The 19,717-nt window shown below is 43.2% G+C and overlaps 1 protein-coding gene across 1 annotated transcript; it reads left to right on the forward strand.

Moving 5' to 3' along the window:
- Positions 1–265: 265 nt before the first annotated feature.
- Positions 266–18,876, forward strand: LOC115105564 (diacylglycerol O-acyltransferase 2-like). The gene is given in 9 exon segments (XM_029627746.2): positions 266–545; positions 3,828–3,959; positions 5,784–5,891; positions 9,845–9,915; positions 14,851–15,055; positions 15,459–15,536; positions 15,539–15,632; positions 17,628–17,827; positions 18,262–18,876. Coding segments are annotated over 9 exon segments (1,083 nt in total). The 5' UTR covers positions 266–505; the 3' UTR covers positions 18,417–18,876.
- Positions 18,877–19,717: the final 841 nt, after the last annotated feature.

Below are 19,717 nucleotides of genomic sequence, written 5' to 3' on the forward strand. Positions count from 1 at the left end.
AGACGACTGCAGTTACTGCACTATTACTACAGTTTAAAAACTGCAATCTTTTTTTTTGAAAGGGTGGTGCTAAAAGTAAAACATCTATAATAATTTCATAGCGGGGCGGGCTGTCAGATGTGATGGAAATGGTCAAAACACAACCGTTGATCACTGCCGACATCACGTGACTGTCCAGTAAATACACACCGTGAGACAGTGACAGTGCCCGTCCAGTGTTAACCGTGCCTGCCTCCTTCAGGCCCAAGTGTTAGTTAGACTGTGCCAAATTCGCATCCACTTAGGTTATTTTCCAGGAGCGCATCGGTTTGTAAATAAAAATACACCTCCCACCCCCTCCCATACTGACTGTGACTGGCTCCTCCCATACCGGTTAAATGCGCGTTCGGCGCTTCAATTCAGTACAGTGGAAGGCAGTCAAGATAGAGGAGCTGTAGAGTTTACAAACTTTAAAGCAGAAAGTATTTCCAAGTCTTGTAATCTGTTTATTCCCGGAGCCACAGTTATGAAGACCATACTTGCTGCCTACTCCGGTGCTCTAAAAGGTAGGATATGCACCCTCATTCAAAATGCACTGCAAACAAATTGCACACAGACTTCAATCATCCTATCAAGCGGCAGTAATTTGATAATCGGCAGTCATTTTATAATTGGATCATCTCCACTATATTCCAAATCCTGTGTTGGCGTGTAATCCGTTTTCGTGAGATGAAGAAGCAGCTTGCAAAACATTAAAATATGACAACTATGGCAGCCCAAAACATAATCAGAAGTTTGTTGGGATGCCGTTTGTTGTGGATGCAATACGTCATTGTCATGTAAGCCATTTGTTCTGAAAGACATCGGATAAGCCAACACATTGGTGTGTTGTGAAGAGTGTATTTGGGCACAGTAGTTTTCATACATGTTGCTTGTATATTTTTAGGGGTCTGATCTGTGAAGGAAGAGAAGTGAAAAAGTGTACACCAGGGCCTAGTTCAGTAGGCAAATGTGAACGTTGAAGATATACAGTACAAATCATGAATAGGGCTTACAAGTCCATTTATTTTACATGCCAGAGAGGCTCAAATTTGTTCAACATAATATAGTTATATCAGCAACTTTCCACAACGTTGTGCCCTGCTGAATGCTGCCCGGTAAGGGGCAAGATGTGGGGTCAGTGACTGATTCACTGTAGTATCCCTAGTCTACATCAAGTCTTTGACCCCCTGAGGCTGATACTGCCCAGTAGCCCTGATTTCGAAACCCTTCGCATTATTGACTTAATTATACAAGTGTGGGCCAGAGCGCAGAACGGACAGTGTTTTGTTTGACAGCACGACACAGTGTTATTTAGTCCATTAAGATTGGTTTACGTGGTTGTGTTGTCCCGTGGCATGGGAAAGATCTGCTGATGAGGCACTATGATCTCGAGTAGATTAAGCAGTGTCCCCTCAGTGGCTCGCTCTTCTTCTGGTCTGTCACTACTTCTATATACGTCAGTGGAGGACTATCCTCAGTGAATTTCATAAAAAAATAGTGAGACATTAAAATGATTATTTTTACATCATTTTATAATATGTTTATTATAGTTATTTATTAAACACACTGTGTTGCTATGAAGGTCTACAGTAGCCTCAACGGCACTGTAGGGTAGCACCATGATGTAGCCGGAGGACAGCTAGTCATTTTCACCTGTCTATCTTATTTAAAATACATTTGAAAAATTCTGGAACTTCAAAGGTAATTTAAAGGCTTAAAAATCCAGTCAGCTATTTTGGCACAGTGACTCACTACCCAAACCAGACCCAAGTAGCCAAGCGACATGATGGCCTCCTACTGCTGTCTTGTGGATGAGCTGGGAATCAGACATATATATTTACATCAATGGATAGATAGACTTCAGATTTCACTTCATATGTATGTCATTCCTATAAGACAATGTTTTGTTTGGTTTGCTGCATCAGGCTTCATAGTAGTCACATTGTTTCTGACACGTGTATCTGAATCCCACAGTTCTTACCTCCCCCCTCCCTCCAATTGTTAGTAGTTACTATCTTGTCAAATCGCTGCTCCCGTACGGGCTCAGGAGAGACGAAGGTCAAAAGCCATGCGTCCTCCGAAACACAACCAAGCCGCACTGCTTCTTAACACAGAGCGTATCCAACCTGGAAGCCAGCCGCACCAATGTGTCGGATGACACACTGTGCACCTGGTTAGCGTGCACTGCGCCCGGTTTGCCACAGGAGTCGCTAGTGCGCGATGAGACGAGGATATCCCTACCGGCCAAACCCTCCCTAACCCGGACGATGCTAGGCCAATTGTGCGTCTCCCCATGGACCTCCCGGTTGTGTCCGGCTGCGACAGAGCCTGGGCGCGAACCTGGAGTCTCTGGTGGCGATGCAGTGCCCTAGAGGCCCGATCTTACCTTTCTAAGACTAATAGTTTTTGAACCGAAATGTACACTGAGGGTATTATACAATATTTTGTGTTAAATGTGTGCCCTCTGGCAACTACTCTACTACACCACACAATCCAGGTGTACATGTGCATTTATACCTGTGTGTGTAACTCTTCACAGTCCTTGCTGTTCCATAAGGTGTATTTTTATCTGCTTTTTAAATCTGATTTTACTGCTTGCGTGAGTTACTTGATGTGGAATAATTTTCCATGTAGCCACTGCTCTATGCAGTACTGTGCACCTCCCATAGTCTGTTCTGGGCTTGAAGAGACCTCCGGTAGCATGTCTTACGGGGTTTGCATGGGTGTCCGAGCTGTGTGCTAGTAGTTTAAACAGACAGCTCGGCGCATTCAACATTCTTACAAAAACAAGTAGTGATGACGTCAATCTCTCTTCTACTTTGAGCCATGAGTGATTGACATGCATATTGTTAATTTTAGTTCTGCGTGTACATTTTAAGGGGCAGTCATGCTGCCCAGAACTCTGGGCCAGTTGTGGCACCTGACCACACGACTGGGAAGTAGTCCAGGTGCAACAAAACTAGGTCCTGTAGGACCTGCCTTGTTGTTAAGAAGGCAGAGCAGTGCTTTATGAGGGGGAGAGGTCTTGCCATCTTAGACAGGTAACTCTCAATCCACAATGGGGTGTAAAGTCATAACGAAGGGCAAGAGACAGGTTAAAGAAGCATTTTTAAGCCTTGAGACAATTGAGACATGGGTGTGTGCCATTCAGAGAGCGAATGGACAAGATTTGCCAGGTGCACTGGTTTGAGTGTGTCAAAAACTGCTGAATATTTCACACTCAACAGCTTCCCCTGTGTATCAAGAATAGTCCACCACCCAAAGGATATCCAGCCAACTTGACACAACTGTGGGAAGCATTGGCGTCAACATGGGCCAGCATCCCTGTTGAATGCTTTCGACACCTCGTAGAGTCCATGGCCCGACTAATTGAGGCTGTTCTGAGGGCAAAAGGGGCGGTGCAACTCTATTAGGAAGGTGTACTTAATATTTTGTACACTCAGTGTACATGTAGCTGTCAGGACTGTGGCTCTGCTCTTTATGAGTAGTGATCAGACCATGGTGGTAAGTGGCTCTGTCTCTATAGCAATTGCAGTGGCATGAGGAATTTGACGTGATCTGTGATGTTTATTGCTTGTGGTCTGTTTGATCACGGCGCTTTGTAAGGGATGAACATTTTGTTCATTTTCTCTCTAGTGTCTAATCTAATGTCCCTTGTTTGTGTATTTGTCAGACTTTGAGAACCTGGGAAAAGGATTGACAGTTTATTATTTTCATATTCTAGTCTTCTCACTGACTGCAACTGACTTAATCGATTGATGTACTGTATAGTATGACTCATTTATGACCCTGTCTATCTTCTCTAGGCACAGGCTATAGCATCCTCTTGTCCCTGCAGGACCTGCCCTCCCCTCCATGGCCTGCCCTTCGATCCAAGATGGAGAAACATCTTCAGGTCATCGCAGTTCTTCAGTGGGTCATCTCCTTCCTCGCCATGGGTGAGTATGTGACTGGATCTCTGTGTGGCTCTTAACTACACTAAACAAAAATATAAACCCAACATGTCAGGTGTTGGTCCCATGTTTTATGAGCTGAAATAAAAGATTGAAATGTTCCATACGCACAAAACGCTTTTTTCTCTCAAATGTTGTGCACAAATTTGTTTACATCCCTGTTAGTGAGCATTTCTCCTTTGCCAAGGTAATCCATCCACCTAACAGGTGTGGCATATCAAGAAGCTGATTAAACAGCAGGATCATTACACAGGTGCACCTTGTGCTGGGGACAATAAAAGGCCACTCTAAAATGTGCAGTTTTGTCACAACATAATGCCACAGATGACCCAAGTTGAGGGCGTGTGCAATTGGCATGCTGACTGCAGGAATGTCCAACATAGCTGTTGCCAGATAATTGAATGTTCAATTCTCTCCATAAGCTGCCTCCAATGTTGTTTAGAGAATTTGGCAGTACGTCCAACTGGCCTCACAACCGCAGACCACGTGTAACCACGCCAGCCCAGGACCTCCACATCCGGCTACTTCACCTGCAGGAATATCTGAGACCAGCCACCCGGATAGCTGATTAAACTGTGGGTCTGCACAACCAAAGAATTTCTGCACAAACTGTCAGAAACCGTCTCAGGGAAGCTGATCTGCGTGCTCGTCGTACTTACCGGGGTCTTGACCTGTCTGCAGTTCAGTATCCTAACTGACTTCAGGAGGCAAATGCTCACCTTTGATGGCCACTGGCATGCTGGAGAAGTGTGCTCTTTACGGATAAATCCCAGTTCAACTGTACTGGGCAGATGGCAGACGGCGCCGTGTGGGCAAGTGATTTGCTAATGTCAATGTTGTGAACAGAGTGTCCCATGGTGGGGTAAGGTATGGGCAGACATAAGCTATTGACAATGAACACAGTTGCATTTTATCGATGGCAATTTGAATGCGCAGAGATACTGTGATGAGATCCTGAGGCCTATTGTTGTGCCGTTCATCTACCACCAACACCTCATGTTTCAGCATGATAATGCACGGCCCCATGTCGCAAGGATCTGTACACAATTCTTGGAAGCTGAAAATGTCACAGTTCTTCCTTGGCCTGAATACTCGCCTGACATGTCACCCGTTGAGCATGTTTGAGATGCTCTGAATCTGTGTACGACAGCGTGTTCCAGTTCCCGCTAATATCCAGCAACTTTGCACAGCCATTGAAGAGGAGTGGGACAACATTCCACAGACCACAATTAACAGCCTGATAAAACCTATGTGAAGAAGATTTGTTGCACTGCATGAGGCGAGTGGTGGTCATACCAGTTACTGACTGGTTTTCTCATACCTTAAAAAGGCAGGGGCATGTATCTGCGACCAACAGATGCGTATCTGTATTCCCATTCATGTGAAATCCATAGATTAGGGCCAAATGAATTTATTTCAATTGACTGATTTCCTTAAATGAACTGTAACTCGTAAAATCTTAGAAATTGTTGCGTTTTTATATTTTTGTTCAATATTGTAGTTACTGAAGGATATAGTGGCCCTGTGGTCTCGTACTGTAAGTCTCCAACAAGGACATCAAGCCTGTAAGCTCGCTCTCTTATTACAAGAGATTTTCTGAGAATAAATTATTCATTGGTGGGCCATAGGGATGTTTCTGTTAGTTTCTATGTCCCAGAATTTCAGATTGCAGTATACATTTATGGTGTTTGTGTGGAAATAAGGGATAAGGAGAATGTTGCATTTGAAAATTAAATATTTAGTGAAGTGTGGTACAGTGCAGGTGCTGAATAGCTGTTCCTCTGCTCTCTCTCCTATCTGACCACATAGGCATCAGCTGTACTGTGCTGTTAATCTACATGTTCTGCACAGACCTCTGGGTAATCGCTGCCATGTACACTACCTGGCTAATCTTCGACTGGAACACCCCCAAACAAGGCAAGTACCACGGTCACTCAAACCGGCTCTTAATACTGGTCAGGTTGAGAGGGTTTTTCCCTGTCAGCCCTGGGATTTGAACTGGCAACCTTTCGGCTCCTTGCTTAACTTAATGGCTGCCGTTGCCCTATTGTGGTTAAATTGTGCCCTTCTATACAGTGCCTTCAAAGTATTCAGACCCCTTGACTTTTTCCACATTTTGTTAGGTTACAGTCTTATTATAAAATGTATTGCATTGTTTTTTTCCCCTTCAATCTACACACGATAACCCATAATGACGAAGCAAAAACATGTTTAGAAATTTTTGCTAATTTATTACAAATAAGAAATGGAAATGTCACATTTTAAATAAGTATTCACTCTTTACTAAGTACTTTGTTGAAGCACCTTTGGCAGCGATTACAGCCTCGAGTCTTTTTGGGTATGACGCTACAAGCTTGGCACACCTGTATTTTGAAGTTTCTCCCATTCTTCTATGCAGATCCTCTCAAGCTCTGTCAGGTTGGAGGCGGAGCGTTGCTGCACAGCTATTTTCAGGTCTCTCCAGAGATGTTCAAGTCCGGGCTCTGGCTGGGCCACTCAAGGACATTCAGAAACTTGCTCTGGAGCAGGTTTTAATCAAGGATCTCTGTACTTTGCTCAGTTTACCTTTTTATCTGAATCCTGACTAGTCTCCCAGTCCCTGCCGCTGAAAAACATCCCCACCACATGATGCTGCCACCACCATGCACCATCCCTACGGTGTAGCCAGGTTTCCTCCAGACGGAACGCTTGGCATTCAGGCCAAAGAGTTCAACCTTGGTTTCATCAGAACAGAGAATCTTGTTTCTCATGGTCTGTCTTCAGGTGCCTTTTGGCAAACTCCAAGCGGGCTGTCATGTGTCTTTTACAGGGTGGCTGTCTGGTCTTCTGGCCACTCTAGCATAAAGGCCTGATTGGTGGAGTTCTGCAGAGATGGTTGTCATTCTGGAAAGTTCTGCCATCTCCACAGAGGAACTCTAGAGCTCTGTCAGTGACCATCGGGTTCTTGGTCACCTCCTTGACCAAGGTCTCTTTCTTTAGATTTTTCCCATGATGTTAAGCAAATAGGCACTGAATTTGAAGGTAGGCCTTGAAATGCATCCACAGGCACACCTCCAATTGACTCAAATGATGTCAATTAGCCTATCAGGAGCTTATAAAGCATGACAATTTTCTGCAATTTTCCAAGCTGTTTAAAGGCACAGTCAACTTGGTGTATGTAAACTTCTGACCCACTGGAATTGTGACACAGTGAAATAATCTCTGAACAATTGTTGGAAAAATTACTTGTCATGCACAAAGTACTAACTGACTTGCCAAAGCTATAGTTTGTTAACAAGAAATTTGTGGAGGGTCATTTCAGGATGAGCCTGCAGGAAGGGTTGACGCACAGGGTTGAGATTGCCTGCAATGACAACAAGCTCAGTCCGATGAAGCTGTGACACACCGCCCCAGCCCTCAGTCCAGCCTCTCTCAGCCTATCGCGGACAGTCTGAACACTGATTGAGGGATTGTGCGTTCCTGTTTTAATACGGGCAGCTGTTGCCATCCTGTCCTGTGGTGTGATGTTCGGCTGTACCGATCCTGTGCAGGTGTTTGTTACACGTGGTCTGCCACTGCGAGGATGATCAGCTGTCCATCCTGTCTCCCTGTAGCGCTGTCTTAGGAGTCTCACAGTACGGACATTGCAATTTTATTGCCCTGGCCACGTGCAGTCCTCATGCCTCCTTGCAGCATGCATAAGGCAAGTTCACGCAGATGAGCAGACACCCTGGGCATCTTTCTTTTGTTTTTGTTTTCCAGTCAGTAGAATGGCCTCTTTAATGTCCTAAGGTTTCTTAACTGTGACCTTAATTGCCTACTGTCTGTAAGCTGTTAGTGTCTTAACGGCCGTTCCACAGGTGCATGTTCATTAATTGTTTATGGTTCATTGAACAAGCATGGGAAGCAGTGTTTAAACCCGTTACAATGAAGATCTGTGAAGTTATTTGGATTTTTACAAATAATTATTTTGCTGAGTTTATATACATACCCAAAACCTTTGAACGGTAGTGTGACTTAGAAATGTCCTTGTTTTTTGTGTCAATTTTAAAATCACATCAAATTGATCAGAAATACAGTGTTGACATTGTTATTGTTGTAAATTACTATTGTAGCTGGAAACGTCAGATTATTTTATTTTTGTACGACTATGTAGATATTCCACAAATAATCAGTTTCCAGCAACAATAGTCATTTGCAACATTAACAATGTCTACCCTGTATTTCTGCTCAATTTGATGTTATTTTAAATTGAAAGAAAAGCTTATTTTATGTCCAAGACATTTGTGACCCCAAACTTTTGAACGTGTGTGTGACACACCTACTCATTCAAGGGTTTTTCTTTAATTTCACTATTTTCTACATTGTAGAATAATAGTGAAGACATCAATACTATGAAATGTAGTAAACAAAAGTGTTAAACAAATCTAATATTTGAGATTCTTCAAAGTAGCCACACTTTGCCTTTATGACAGCTTTGCACACTCTTGACATTCTCTCAACCAGCTTCACCTGAAATGCTTTTCCAACAGTCTTGAAGAAGTTCCCACATATGCTGAGCACTTGTTGGCTGCTTTTCCTTCAGTCTGTGGTCCAACTCATCCCTAACCATCTCAATTGGGTTGAGGTTGGGTGATTGTGGCGGCAAGGTTGTCTGATGCAGCACTCAATCACTCTCATACTAAGCACAAACTAGATGGGATGGCGTATCGCTGCAGAATGCTGTGGTAGCTATGCTGCTTAAGTGTGCCTTGAATTCTAAATAAATCGCTGACCGTGTCACCAGCAAAGCACCCCTACACCATCGCACCACCTCCGCCATGCTTCACGGTGGGAACCACACATGCGGAAAACATCCGCTCACCTACCCTGCGTCTCACAAAGACACTGCAGTTGGAACCAAAAATCCATCAGACCAAATGACAGATTTCCACCGGTCTAATGTCCATTGGTTGTGTTTCTTGGACCAAGCAAGTCTCTTCTTATTGGTGTTCCTTAGTAGTGGTTTCTTTGCAGCAAGTCAACAATGAAGGCCTGATTCATGCAGTCTCCTCTGAACAGTTGATGCTGAGATATGTCTGTTACTTGAACTCTGTGAAGCATTTATTTGGGCTGCAATCTGAATGTGCAGTTTTTCTAATTAACATATCCTCTGCAGCAGAGGTAACTCTGGGTCTTTCTTTCCTGTGGCGGTCCTCATGAGAGCCAGTTTCATCATAGCGCTTGATGGTTTTTGTGACAACTTGAAGTTCTTGACATGTTCTGTATTGACTGACCTTCGTGTCTTAAAGTAATGATTGACTGTAATTTCTCTTTGCTTATTTTTAGCTCTTCTTGCCATAATATGGACTTGGTCTTTTACCAAATAGGGTTATCTTGTCACTATAGAACTGATTGGCTTAAACTCATTAAGAAGGAAATAAATTCCACAAACTAACTTTTAACAAGGCACACCTGTTAATTGAAATTCATTCCAGGTGATGACCTCATGAAGCTGGTTGAGAGAATGCCAAGTGTGCAAGGCTGTCATCAAGGCAAAGGATGGCTACATGTATTCTTCAAACATATTTTGATTTGTTTAATACTTTTATGGTTACTACCTGATTCCATATGTCTATTTCACAGTTTTGACATCTTTACTATTTTCTACAATGTGTAAATCTAAAGAAAAACACTTGAATGTGTAGGTGTGTCCAAACTTTTGACTGGTTGTGTGTGTGTGTGAAACTGATGTAATTTCAGAAGCAGTGGTTTGTGTCTGTGACTAAGGAGCTGTGCTGGGAAATTGAGTTAATTGGCACTATGTTACTGTTTATTTACATGAATCATTATGTGTGTTACATGATTTATTATTCTGACTGGAGATCTATCCTTTACCTCGGTTTTCTCAGGTGGCAGGAGGTCCTCTTGGGTGAGGAACTGGACTGTGTGGACTTACTTCAGAGATTACTTTCCCATCAGGGTGAGTGGAAAAGAATAGGCCTAACATTTTAAAGGTATAGTGTGAACTTACGGGTGTAATTTGGGAATGGGCCGTTCAGTGCTATGTAGCATCTTGACCTTGACAAATAAAAGTGTGATGGTTTTCACTTGTCAGTGTGTAAGCGGTGTCATAAGGCCAGATAATTAGGTTTGCTATCAAACTGGAAATTTGTGATGGAATACAACAGAATGCCTGCCTGTACAGATTCTAAAATGTGCTTTTTCTGGTCAGATACAAAGTTAAAGAGCATCAATGGTTTTTATTGATTATTGTGTGATGTAGCACAAGCTTGACCATAATCTTATCTGTGACTGTATCCAGTGTCAGCTGTTGGTTCCTGTTCCCTGATGATGCAATAAGGAGTTGACGTGTCAGTTGAAAGGATAGGCTTTGCCCCGCCTGATAGGCGACAGCTCATCGCTGAGTTTTTTTCGCACCTGGAGATTGTTGGGAGACACGTTCTCTTGGTATCCTAACAGCAAGTAATTTTTTTGGCCTTCAGATTTTTTGGCAAGTTCCTCTTGTGCTTTCTCGCGCTGCTCTCCTGACCAAGGAATGAATTAGCTGAGTTGTTTGTATGCCTTCACCCTCCTCATGAATATCAATGAGCCAACGGCATTCAAATGACATCTGCTATGTTTAATTGTCGTTCAGTCAGTTCAGCTATTTGATTTAAGTGTTTAAAATTGAGCATTTTAGAAACATTAACCCTACAATAAATGTTTTACCATACAATCGTTTTCACTCATACATAGAAAGTATGCCTTTGACCGATTTTAAGAATAAAGGTAGTCTTAACCATAATGACTCAATTATTGACAGTTAACAGCCAGGGGGGATTCAAGTGTGTGTGTTGCCTCTGGAGCTTGGACTTTGGCCCTGCTTGTGATCCATACTTTGAGCACTGACTGTTTCTGTCTGAGTGGCTTGATGATCACTTATTTGCATCAAGTAGCTCTGACGCAAACTGAATAAGATGGCTGTGTTTGATAACATGTCTCTGCATCGATTTGAGGCTTACAGTATTGTAATTTTTTGTGTTGGTAATCAGGATAATGTTTTGTGATGTGGAGTTAAGGGGCTTCAATTGTAGGGTTTTCTGACTCAAAGACTCACTGTATGCCAGGTATTGGTAGGGCTTGAGACACATTAGAAACTTCACATGTCAACATCCTGCTTCAGATGAATGGTTGCTTAACTTGTTTTAGCTTGTGCAACTAATGCAGTTGGATGTCAGCTGGTAGTCAGGCCTGGCTGGTGTCAGTGCATGCAGGGACTGTGGCTTACATCTTGCAGTGCCAGCAAGGGCTCCTTCTCTCTTCCACTTACCACATGTATGTTATCAAATACAGCGGTGGCCGGTTATTTGCTGAATAACTGGGGCACAAGGTGGTTGGAGTTGTGTCATGCTGCTTTGTTGACAAATATAATCTATTTTTAATTAAAAAAAAAATATATATATATATTTTCTCAGATTTGAGCAACAACATAAATACACTTTACTTTTGCATATCAAAAACTGAATAACCACTGCTACACATGCTGCCACTGTCTTTAAACAGATTAGATCACATTAATATGGAGAAGGCCCCCCTTCTGCTGCAATAACAGCCTCTACTCTTCTGGGAAGCCTTCCACCAGAAGTTGAAACATTGCTTCAGGGACTTGCTTCCATTCAGCCTTGAGCATTTAGTGAGGTCTGGCACTAATGTTGGTCGATTAGGCTTGGCTCGCTGTTGGCATTTCAATTCATCCCACAGGCGGTCGATGGGGTTGAGGTAAGGGCTCTGTGTCAGGCCAGTCAAGTTCTTCCACACTGATCTTGACAAAGCATTTCTGTATGGACATCTTTGTGCACATGGGCATTGGGCATTTTGGAAGCACAGAATCATCTAGAATGTCATCGTATGCTGTAGCGTTAAGATTTCCCTTCACTGGAATTAAGGGGACTTGCCGAAACCATGAAACAGCCCCAGACTGTTATTCCTCCACCAAACTTTACAGTTGACACTGCAATGGGGCAGGTCTCTTTCTTCTGGCACCCGCCAAATCCAGATTCGTCCGTCGGACTGTCAGATGGTGAAGTGTGATTCATCACTCCAGGGAAGGCGTTTCCACTAGTCCAGAGTCCGATGGCGGCAAGCTTTACACCCATCCAGCCAACGCTTGGCATTGCGCACAGTGAGCTTAGGCTTGTGTGTGTGTGGCTGCTCGGCCATGGAAACCCATTTAATTTCATGAAGCTCCCGGCAAACAGTTAATGGTCTGACGTTGCTTCCAGAGGCAGTTTGGAACTCAGTAGTGAGTGTTGCAACCGAAGATGGACACTTTTTACACGCTTCAGCACTCTGCGGTCCTGTTCTGTGAGCTTGTGTGGCCTACCACTTTGTGGCTGAGCCATTGTTGCTCCAAGAGAATTCTCGTTGGTTATTGTCACTGCCGTGTATATCCCACCCCAAGCAGATATCACGACGGCTCTCCGAGTCCAGTGAAGTTCCTTATGTAAACTGTAAACCATATATCCCGAGGCTGCATTTATTGTAGCTGGGGATTTAACGAAGCAAATGTGGCTACCTAAATTGTCAGCATATTGATTGTAGCACTCATGCGGGCAATACACTGGATCACTGCTACTCTAACTTCCGCGATGCATCCAAGGCCTTCCTTTCAGCAAATCTGACCACTACTCCATTTTGCTCCTACTGTCCTATAGGCAGAAGCTTCAAGATTGTTTTGATCACACTGACTGGGAAATATTCCAGGCAGCCTCTGAGAATAACATTGATTTATTCGGTGAGTGAGTTTATAAGGAAGTGCATTGGAGATGTTGTACCCACTATGACTATTAAAACCTACCCTAACCAGAAACTGTGGATAGATGGCGGCATTTACACAACAAAGCTCAAACCACCACATTTAACCATGAAAAGATGACTGGGAATATGGCCGAATATAAACAGTGTAGTTAGGCAATCAAACAAGCGAAATGTCGGTATAGGGACAAAGTGGAGTTGCAATTAAACAGCTCAGACAGAAGACTTATGTGGCAGGGTCTACAGACAACTACGGACTACAAAACCAGCCACGTCACAAACGCCACCGTTTTGCTTCCAGACAAACTAAGCGCCACTTTGCCTGCTTTGAGGATAATACTGTGCCATTGACGCGGCCCACTACCAAGGACTGTGGGCTCCTTCTCCGTGGCCGACGTGAGTAAGACATTGCCACCTCCGCTTTACTGATCCTCAACACTGGGGCCCCACAAGGGTGCGTGCTCAGCCCTCTCCTGTACTCCCTGTTCACTCACGACTGCGTGGCCATGCACGCCTCCAACTCAATCATCAAGTTTGCAGACGACACAACAGTAGTGGGCTTGATTACCAACAACGACGAGACAGTTTACAGGGAGGAGGTGAAAGCACTCGGTGTGTGGTGTCAGGGAAACAACCTCTCACTCAATGTCAATAAAACAAAGGCGGTATCACCGCCTGGTACGGCAATTGCACCGCCCTGAACCGCAAGGCTCTCCAGAGGGTGATGCGGTCTGCACAACGCATCACCGGGGGCAAACTACATGCCCTCCAGGACACCTACAGCACTCGCTGTCACAGGAAGGCCAAAAAGATAATCAAGGACAAGAACCACCTGAGCCACTGCCTGTTCACCCTGCTTCCATCCAGAAGGTGAGGTCAGTACAGGTGCATCAAAGCTGGACCATCAGACTGTTAAACAGCCATCACTAACACAGAGACTGCTGTCTACATCCAGACTTGAATCATTGGCCACTTTAATAAATGGATCACTAGTCACAATAAATAATGCCACTGTAATAATGTTTACATATCTTACATTACTCATCTCATATGTGTTTATACTACATTTTGTACCATCTATTGCATCTTGCCTATGCTCGGTCATCTATATATTTATATGTACATATATTTCTGTATTTATTTATCTTGCTCCTTGGCACCCCAGTATCTCTACTTGCACATCTACCATTCCAGTGCTTAATTGCTATATTGTAATTACTTCGCCACCATGGCCTATTTATTGCCTTAACTCCCTTATCTTACCTCATTTGCACTCACTGTAGAACCTTTTGTTCGACTGTATTATTGACTATGTTTTGTTTATTCCATGTGTAACTCTGTGTCGAACTGCTATGCTTTATCTTGGCCAGGTCGCAGTTGCAAATTAGAACTTGTTCTCAACTAGCCTACCTGGTTAAATAAAGGTGAAATAAAAAAACATGTTCTTATTCCATCCCTTTAGATTTGTGTGATTTAGGTAGTCGTTGTGGAATTGTTAGAGATTACTGCACTGTCGGAACTAGAAGCACAAGCAGTTTGCTACACTCCAATTAACATCTGCTAACCATTTGTATGTGTCCAATAAAATGTTACTTGATTTAGACCTTTCCGATTTACAATAACAGCATTTACAGTTGACCGGGGCCATTCTAGCAGGGCAGAAGTATTGCATCTCTGTAATGAAACTACTGTTCACACTATCTGCCCTGTGAACCGTAACTCCATCGACTACCTCCTCTCTCAGAATGGAACTGGCTTCTACTCCTGCATTGTTTGCTGTATTGTTTGCTGTTTGTGGTTTTAGGCTGGGTTTCTGTACAGCACTTTGATATATCAGCTGATGTAAGAAGGGCTATATAAATACATTTTATTTTATATAGTGGAAACGTGCAGGTAAACATCCCAGACACAGCACATTTTATTGCCTTATTTGCCTGTGAATTATTTTATTACTTGAGCGTAAAAGATGCATCATATCAGGGCTAAAATGAAAAGCTGTTCCATTTACAGGAAAATAGTCTTAACACATCCTAAACCTCCTCTCCTCTGAGACTGGTGTGATAGTACAGTCTAATCATGTCTCTGTCAACTTTTTTTCCAGCTCATCAAGACACACAACCTGCTGCCCAGCCGAAACTACATCTTTGGGTACCACCCCCATGGGATCTTCTCTTTTGGAGCCTTCTGCAACTTTGGGACTGAGGCCACTGGATTCTCCAAGAAGTTCCCGGGCATCAAGCCTTCTCTTGCCACCCTGGCTGGAAACTTCCGGATGCCAATCCTTAGAGACTATCTCATGTCTGGGGGTGAGATGGTTTCTGGGACTTTGTCCCTCTGAAGAGGCTGCCTCTTCTCTCTTTAAACTGCTGATAACAGCCTTTTAGCTACAGACTGTAATTTGGCAGAACTCTTGAGCTTTGTCCTATTACACAGCCAGGACGAAACAGCCAGCTTCTGTTTACCAACCTGTATTTGCTGAGCTCGCTATTGTAGGGAGCTGCTTCTGTCAAAAGCTAACAGTGCAGTCTTAATTTGGTCATTTAGAGTAGTATTGCAGTGAAATGTAAAATTTACAGCAATAATATGTGTCTGTGCTCAACCAGTATGCATTTTCTCTTAAATAATGTCGACTGAAAACAGACTTTATGGTTTGGTCTTTGGGCCCATGTTTGATTGCTGAGCCTAACCCCATTCTCTCCCATGCGTTAGGTATCTGCCCAGTGAACCGTAACTCCATCGACTACCTCCTCTCTCAGAATGGAACTGGCAACGCAGTGGTCATCGTTGTCGGGGAGCAGCAGAATCTCTGGACTGTGCTCCAGGCATGAATTCTGTCACCCTGAATAACCGCAAGGGATTTGTGAGGCTGGCCCTCCAGCAAGGGTGAGAGTAGAGCGCAAACATTCCGTCATACACAAATCCTGGCTACACACATACACTACATGAGCAATAGTATGTAGTCACCTGCTCGTTGAACATCTCATTCCAAAATCATGGCCATTAATATGGAGTTGGTCCCCCCCCCCCCCCCCCCCTTTGCTTTCCACTAGATGTTGGAACATTGCTGCATGGACTTTCTTCCATTCAGAGCATGAGTGAGGTCAGGCACTGATGTTGGGCGATTAGGCCTGGGAAGTCGGCGGTCCAATTCATCCTAAAGGTGTTCGATGGGGTTGAGGTCAGGGCTCTTTGCAGGCCAGTCAAGTTCTTCCATACCGATCTCGACAAACCATTTCTGTATGAACCTCACTTTGGCCACAGGGGTATTGTCATGCTGAAACAGGAAAGGGCCTTCCCCAAACTGTTACCACAAAGTTGGAAGCATTGAATCGTTTAGAATATCATTGTATGCTGTAGCTTTAAGATTTCCCCTCACTGGAACTAACTAGTCCGAACCATAAAAATAAAAAAACAGCCACAGACCATTTATTCCTCTTCCACCAAACTTTACAGTTGGCGCTATGCATTGGGGCAGGTAGTGTTCTCCTGGTATCCGCCAAACCCAGATTCGTCTGTCGGGCTGTCAAATGGTCAAGTGTGGTGATTCACTCCAGAGAACCTGTTTCCACTGCTTCAGAGTCCAATGGCGGTGCTCTTTACACCACTCCAGCCAATGCTGGAAGGTTGATGCTGAAATTGCCAAAACAACTCATTTGAAGGGGTGTCCGCATACTTATTTGTGTGTAACAGAGGTACACTTTATACATCAATTGATCTGACTACATGGTGTTTGTTTTTATGTAAGACATCGGGCAGCACAGACATGGGTGTCATTATGACCAATTGGATTGAATCGAGAGAATTGGCTCAACAATAGGTTTGATTGGCACCAGGGTTGGGTTAAGTCTAAAAATTATATTCTAAATTCCCCCTCCCTGAAAATTCTATTTAATTCAAAATCCAGGTTAATCTTTGAATTCAGACATGAATTTCCTCTCAATTCCAATGTTGGGTCAATTCCAAGGATTCAATTTCTAATGCAATATTATCCCTGAAAATTCCAATTTCCTCAGGCTTTCAGGCTGATCGTGTCATTGTTCAGACAACCTAGCTATATTGAAATTATTTAAATTGCAGTCAATTTGTGATACTAAGTTTATTAACTGTGAAATTTACAAATAATAAATTCAAAGTCAAAACGGTCTAATTTCAACATTGTTGAAATTATATTGAATTCAATGTAAATTCTTCACTTAATGAGTGAATTTAATTGGAATTGACCACAACCCTGATTGGCACACACTTACTCGTGTGGTAATTGGTCCTCAATTGCTCAGAGCTCCTGGCATAGAGTACACACACCCGGGTCAAGGCCAAAGGATAGACTCCATTAGATTGTGACTCCTGAGAACACCGTTTCAGCACACTGAGTGAGCTGGCATAGACCAGATCAGAGTAACTGGGAATCTCACTCTATTCCAGGGCCAGTAGGCTACAATTTTGACTTGCTCAACTTATCCAAACAAGCCTACTTCAGTGATAAATATTGTCTGATGGTGGATTGTAGATACGCTGGTTCAGTGTCTTAGGGTTGTATAAAATGTTATGTAGAGTAGACCCTCATTCATGACAGCCTTCGATAACATGCATGATTGCTAATTTCCCCTGGCATGTACAGTACGTATCTGGGTCACTGGCTCATATTTTTAGGACCTCCTAAGACAAGTGGCATGTAGGCAGGCCTATGTTACCCTGGCTAAATGCTTCCCAAAGGTTCCTTTTCTAAATTCCTCATAATGCGTTTTCATGACCGATGTTGAAATAATAAGAGCGGGGAAGCTCCAAAACAAGTCGGCTCATCATTCAGAGATCAGATGATATCCATTATGCCCTATGAGTAACTTCTGGAGACTAATGTAAACCCTTCCTCTCTGTCAGGTCTGACCTGGTGCCGGTCTACTCCTTTGGGGAGAACAATGTGTACAAGCAGGTGATCTTTGAGGAGGGAACCTGGTGTCGGCTAGCTCAGAAGCGGCTGCAGAAGATTCTGGGCTTTGCTCCCTGTCTGTTCCATGGCTGTGGCCTCTTCTCTGACTCCTGGGGAATGGTGCCTTATGATAAACCCATCACCACCATCGGTGAGAAACCCTCTCCAAGACCCCACTGAAAGTATCTCACAGGCATTTCGTTTCTGGTAGTGATCCAGTCCATGTGTTTGATGCTATTCTCTCTGTTCCGGCCATTATTATGAGCCATTTTCCTGTTAGCCATCTATCAAAATATATGCTCAACTCAAATTGTTCTGTCAGCCAGGATCTGTAGATTATTGTCCATCTGTAAAAATCTTAAGTAATTACAATGCTAGGTCGGGGTTATGGTTACTACCAAGCAGTTCAAGGGCAACTCTTGCTCCTCTGTGTTAACAGAATCATCCACACAGTCAACATTTTCTCTCCCCTGCATCAAGGCCATGTTCATGTTAAATGTTGCAGTTCGTCAAACCAAAAAGTTAAATGTCAGCTGATTTTTTTGTTGTTGCGGATATTGATTTTTTTTTACCCCCTTCTCTTAGTGGGTGAACCGATCACGGTACCAAAGGTTGAGGAGCCTACTCGGGATATGGTGGAACTGTACCATGCCATGTACATCAAGTCCCTCAGGAGCCTCTTTGACAAGTATAAGACCCGCTTCGGATTGAAAGAGAGCGACATCCTGCACATCCAATGAGAAAAGAGTGAGCGGGACCCCCTCGGAACCTCAGAACTGTGGCAGCTGTTTGTTCAGCCTCGACACCCCATTCACGTGCATGGATCTGATTGATTGTCTCTGGAATTCAATCGATATACATAAAGTTGTGGGTGTGTGTATAAACCCACCCGTGCTCTCATCCTCGTCCAGTATACAAGGCTCACGTCCCTACTCCACTCGGGGTGAAAATGGCAGGTTTTAATGTTTTAGGTTGCTTTACTATTCCGCCTGACCTAGTCCTTGCCAATAGCAAAGTTGACTATCTTAAATGTCTCCGAATGGAGTCTCTTCAGCGTATGCCACATTTATAGATATGTTCCATGACAGAAGAGATGAGGGAGTATAGTTTGATAAGATGCGATCACTTGCTTTCATGTGCAGTAGAACTCCCACTAGGTGGCACTAGAAGGCTATATACACACACACACACACACACACACACACACACACACACACACACACACACACACACACAAGCACCATGTTTGTTTCCCCCATGTATCCATGTAGTTGTCCCATATATTAGGCCCTAAAAAAAGTTCAATATCAGATGTTTTGAGGCCTTTATTTATTTTTTTGCTAAATGCACAAACAATGCAATTGTAATGGTATGGCCTCACTCAGAAGTTAATATAGTATGATAATTGAGCCAAAGAGCTGATGGGTGTCCCCTCCCAGCACACGCATACTTCATTGAAACTGGAAGGATAAGTAGTTCTAATGGATTTAGATTGTGTTTATATGTTGCCACTAAGTATTGTATTATGTAAATAAGAAAAACCTGTCCTCCCTTGTCCAATGGAACAAAATTTTTTTTTATTCATAAATTTATATATTGATGCACTTTTTGTATTTGTTACAACCCTCTGAGGTATTGCTCTAAACTGTGCCTTAGGAATTTTTCAATGTCACATTTTTATTGACTGGGCTTCAGAGTGTTGTTTAGTGCCTTGATGCCCCATGTACTGTAGTTGTTGACGATTTTGATGATGTATAAACAATTCTTCCTCCACAGAGGGCAAATCGGTGATGAATGTCATAAAAATACACTCATTGTGGGGTTCTACTCAATTGAGTAAAATGGTAAATGTACAGTATAAGGGTTTTCTCTATCACACATTTGGATTAGAGTTAAAAGTCAAACTCTCATGGTAATTTCTGAGACTTGATATGCCATCATCCTGCCAATTATCTTAGGTGCAGAACTGTTTATATATTATGCTAGATGAAAAGACTACAATTATTTTGCAAATGTGGTGAAATGTTGAGGTTGGTGATGA

Source organism: Oncorhynchus nerka, linkage group LG22, assembly GCF_034236695.1.
Source record: "Oncorhynchus nerka isolate Pitt River linkage group LG22, Oner_Uvic_2.0, whole genome shotgun sequence".
Taxonomy (NCBI): domain Eukaryota; kingdom Metazoa; phylum Chordata; class Actinopteri; order Salmoniformes; family Salmonidae; genus Oncorhynchus; species Oncorhynchus nerka.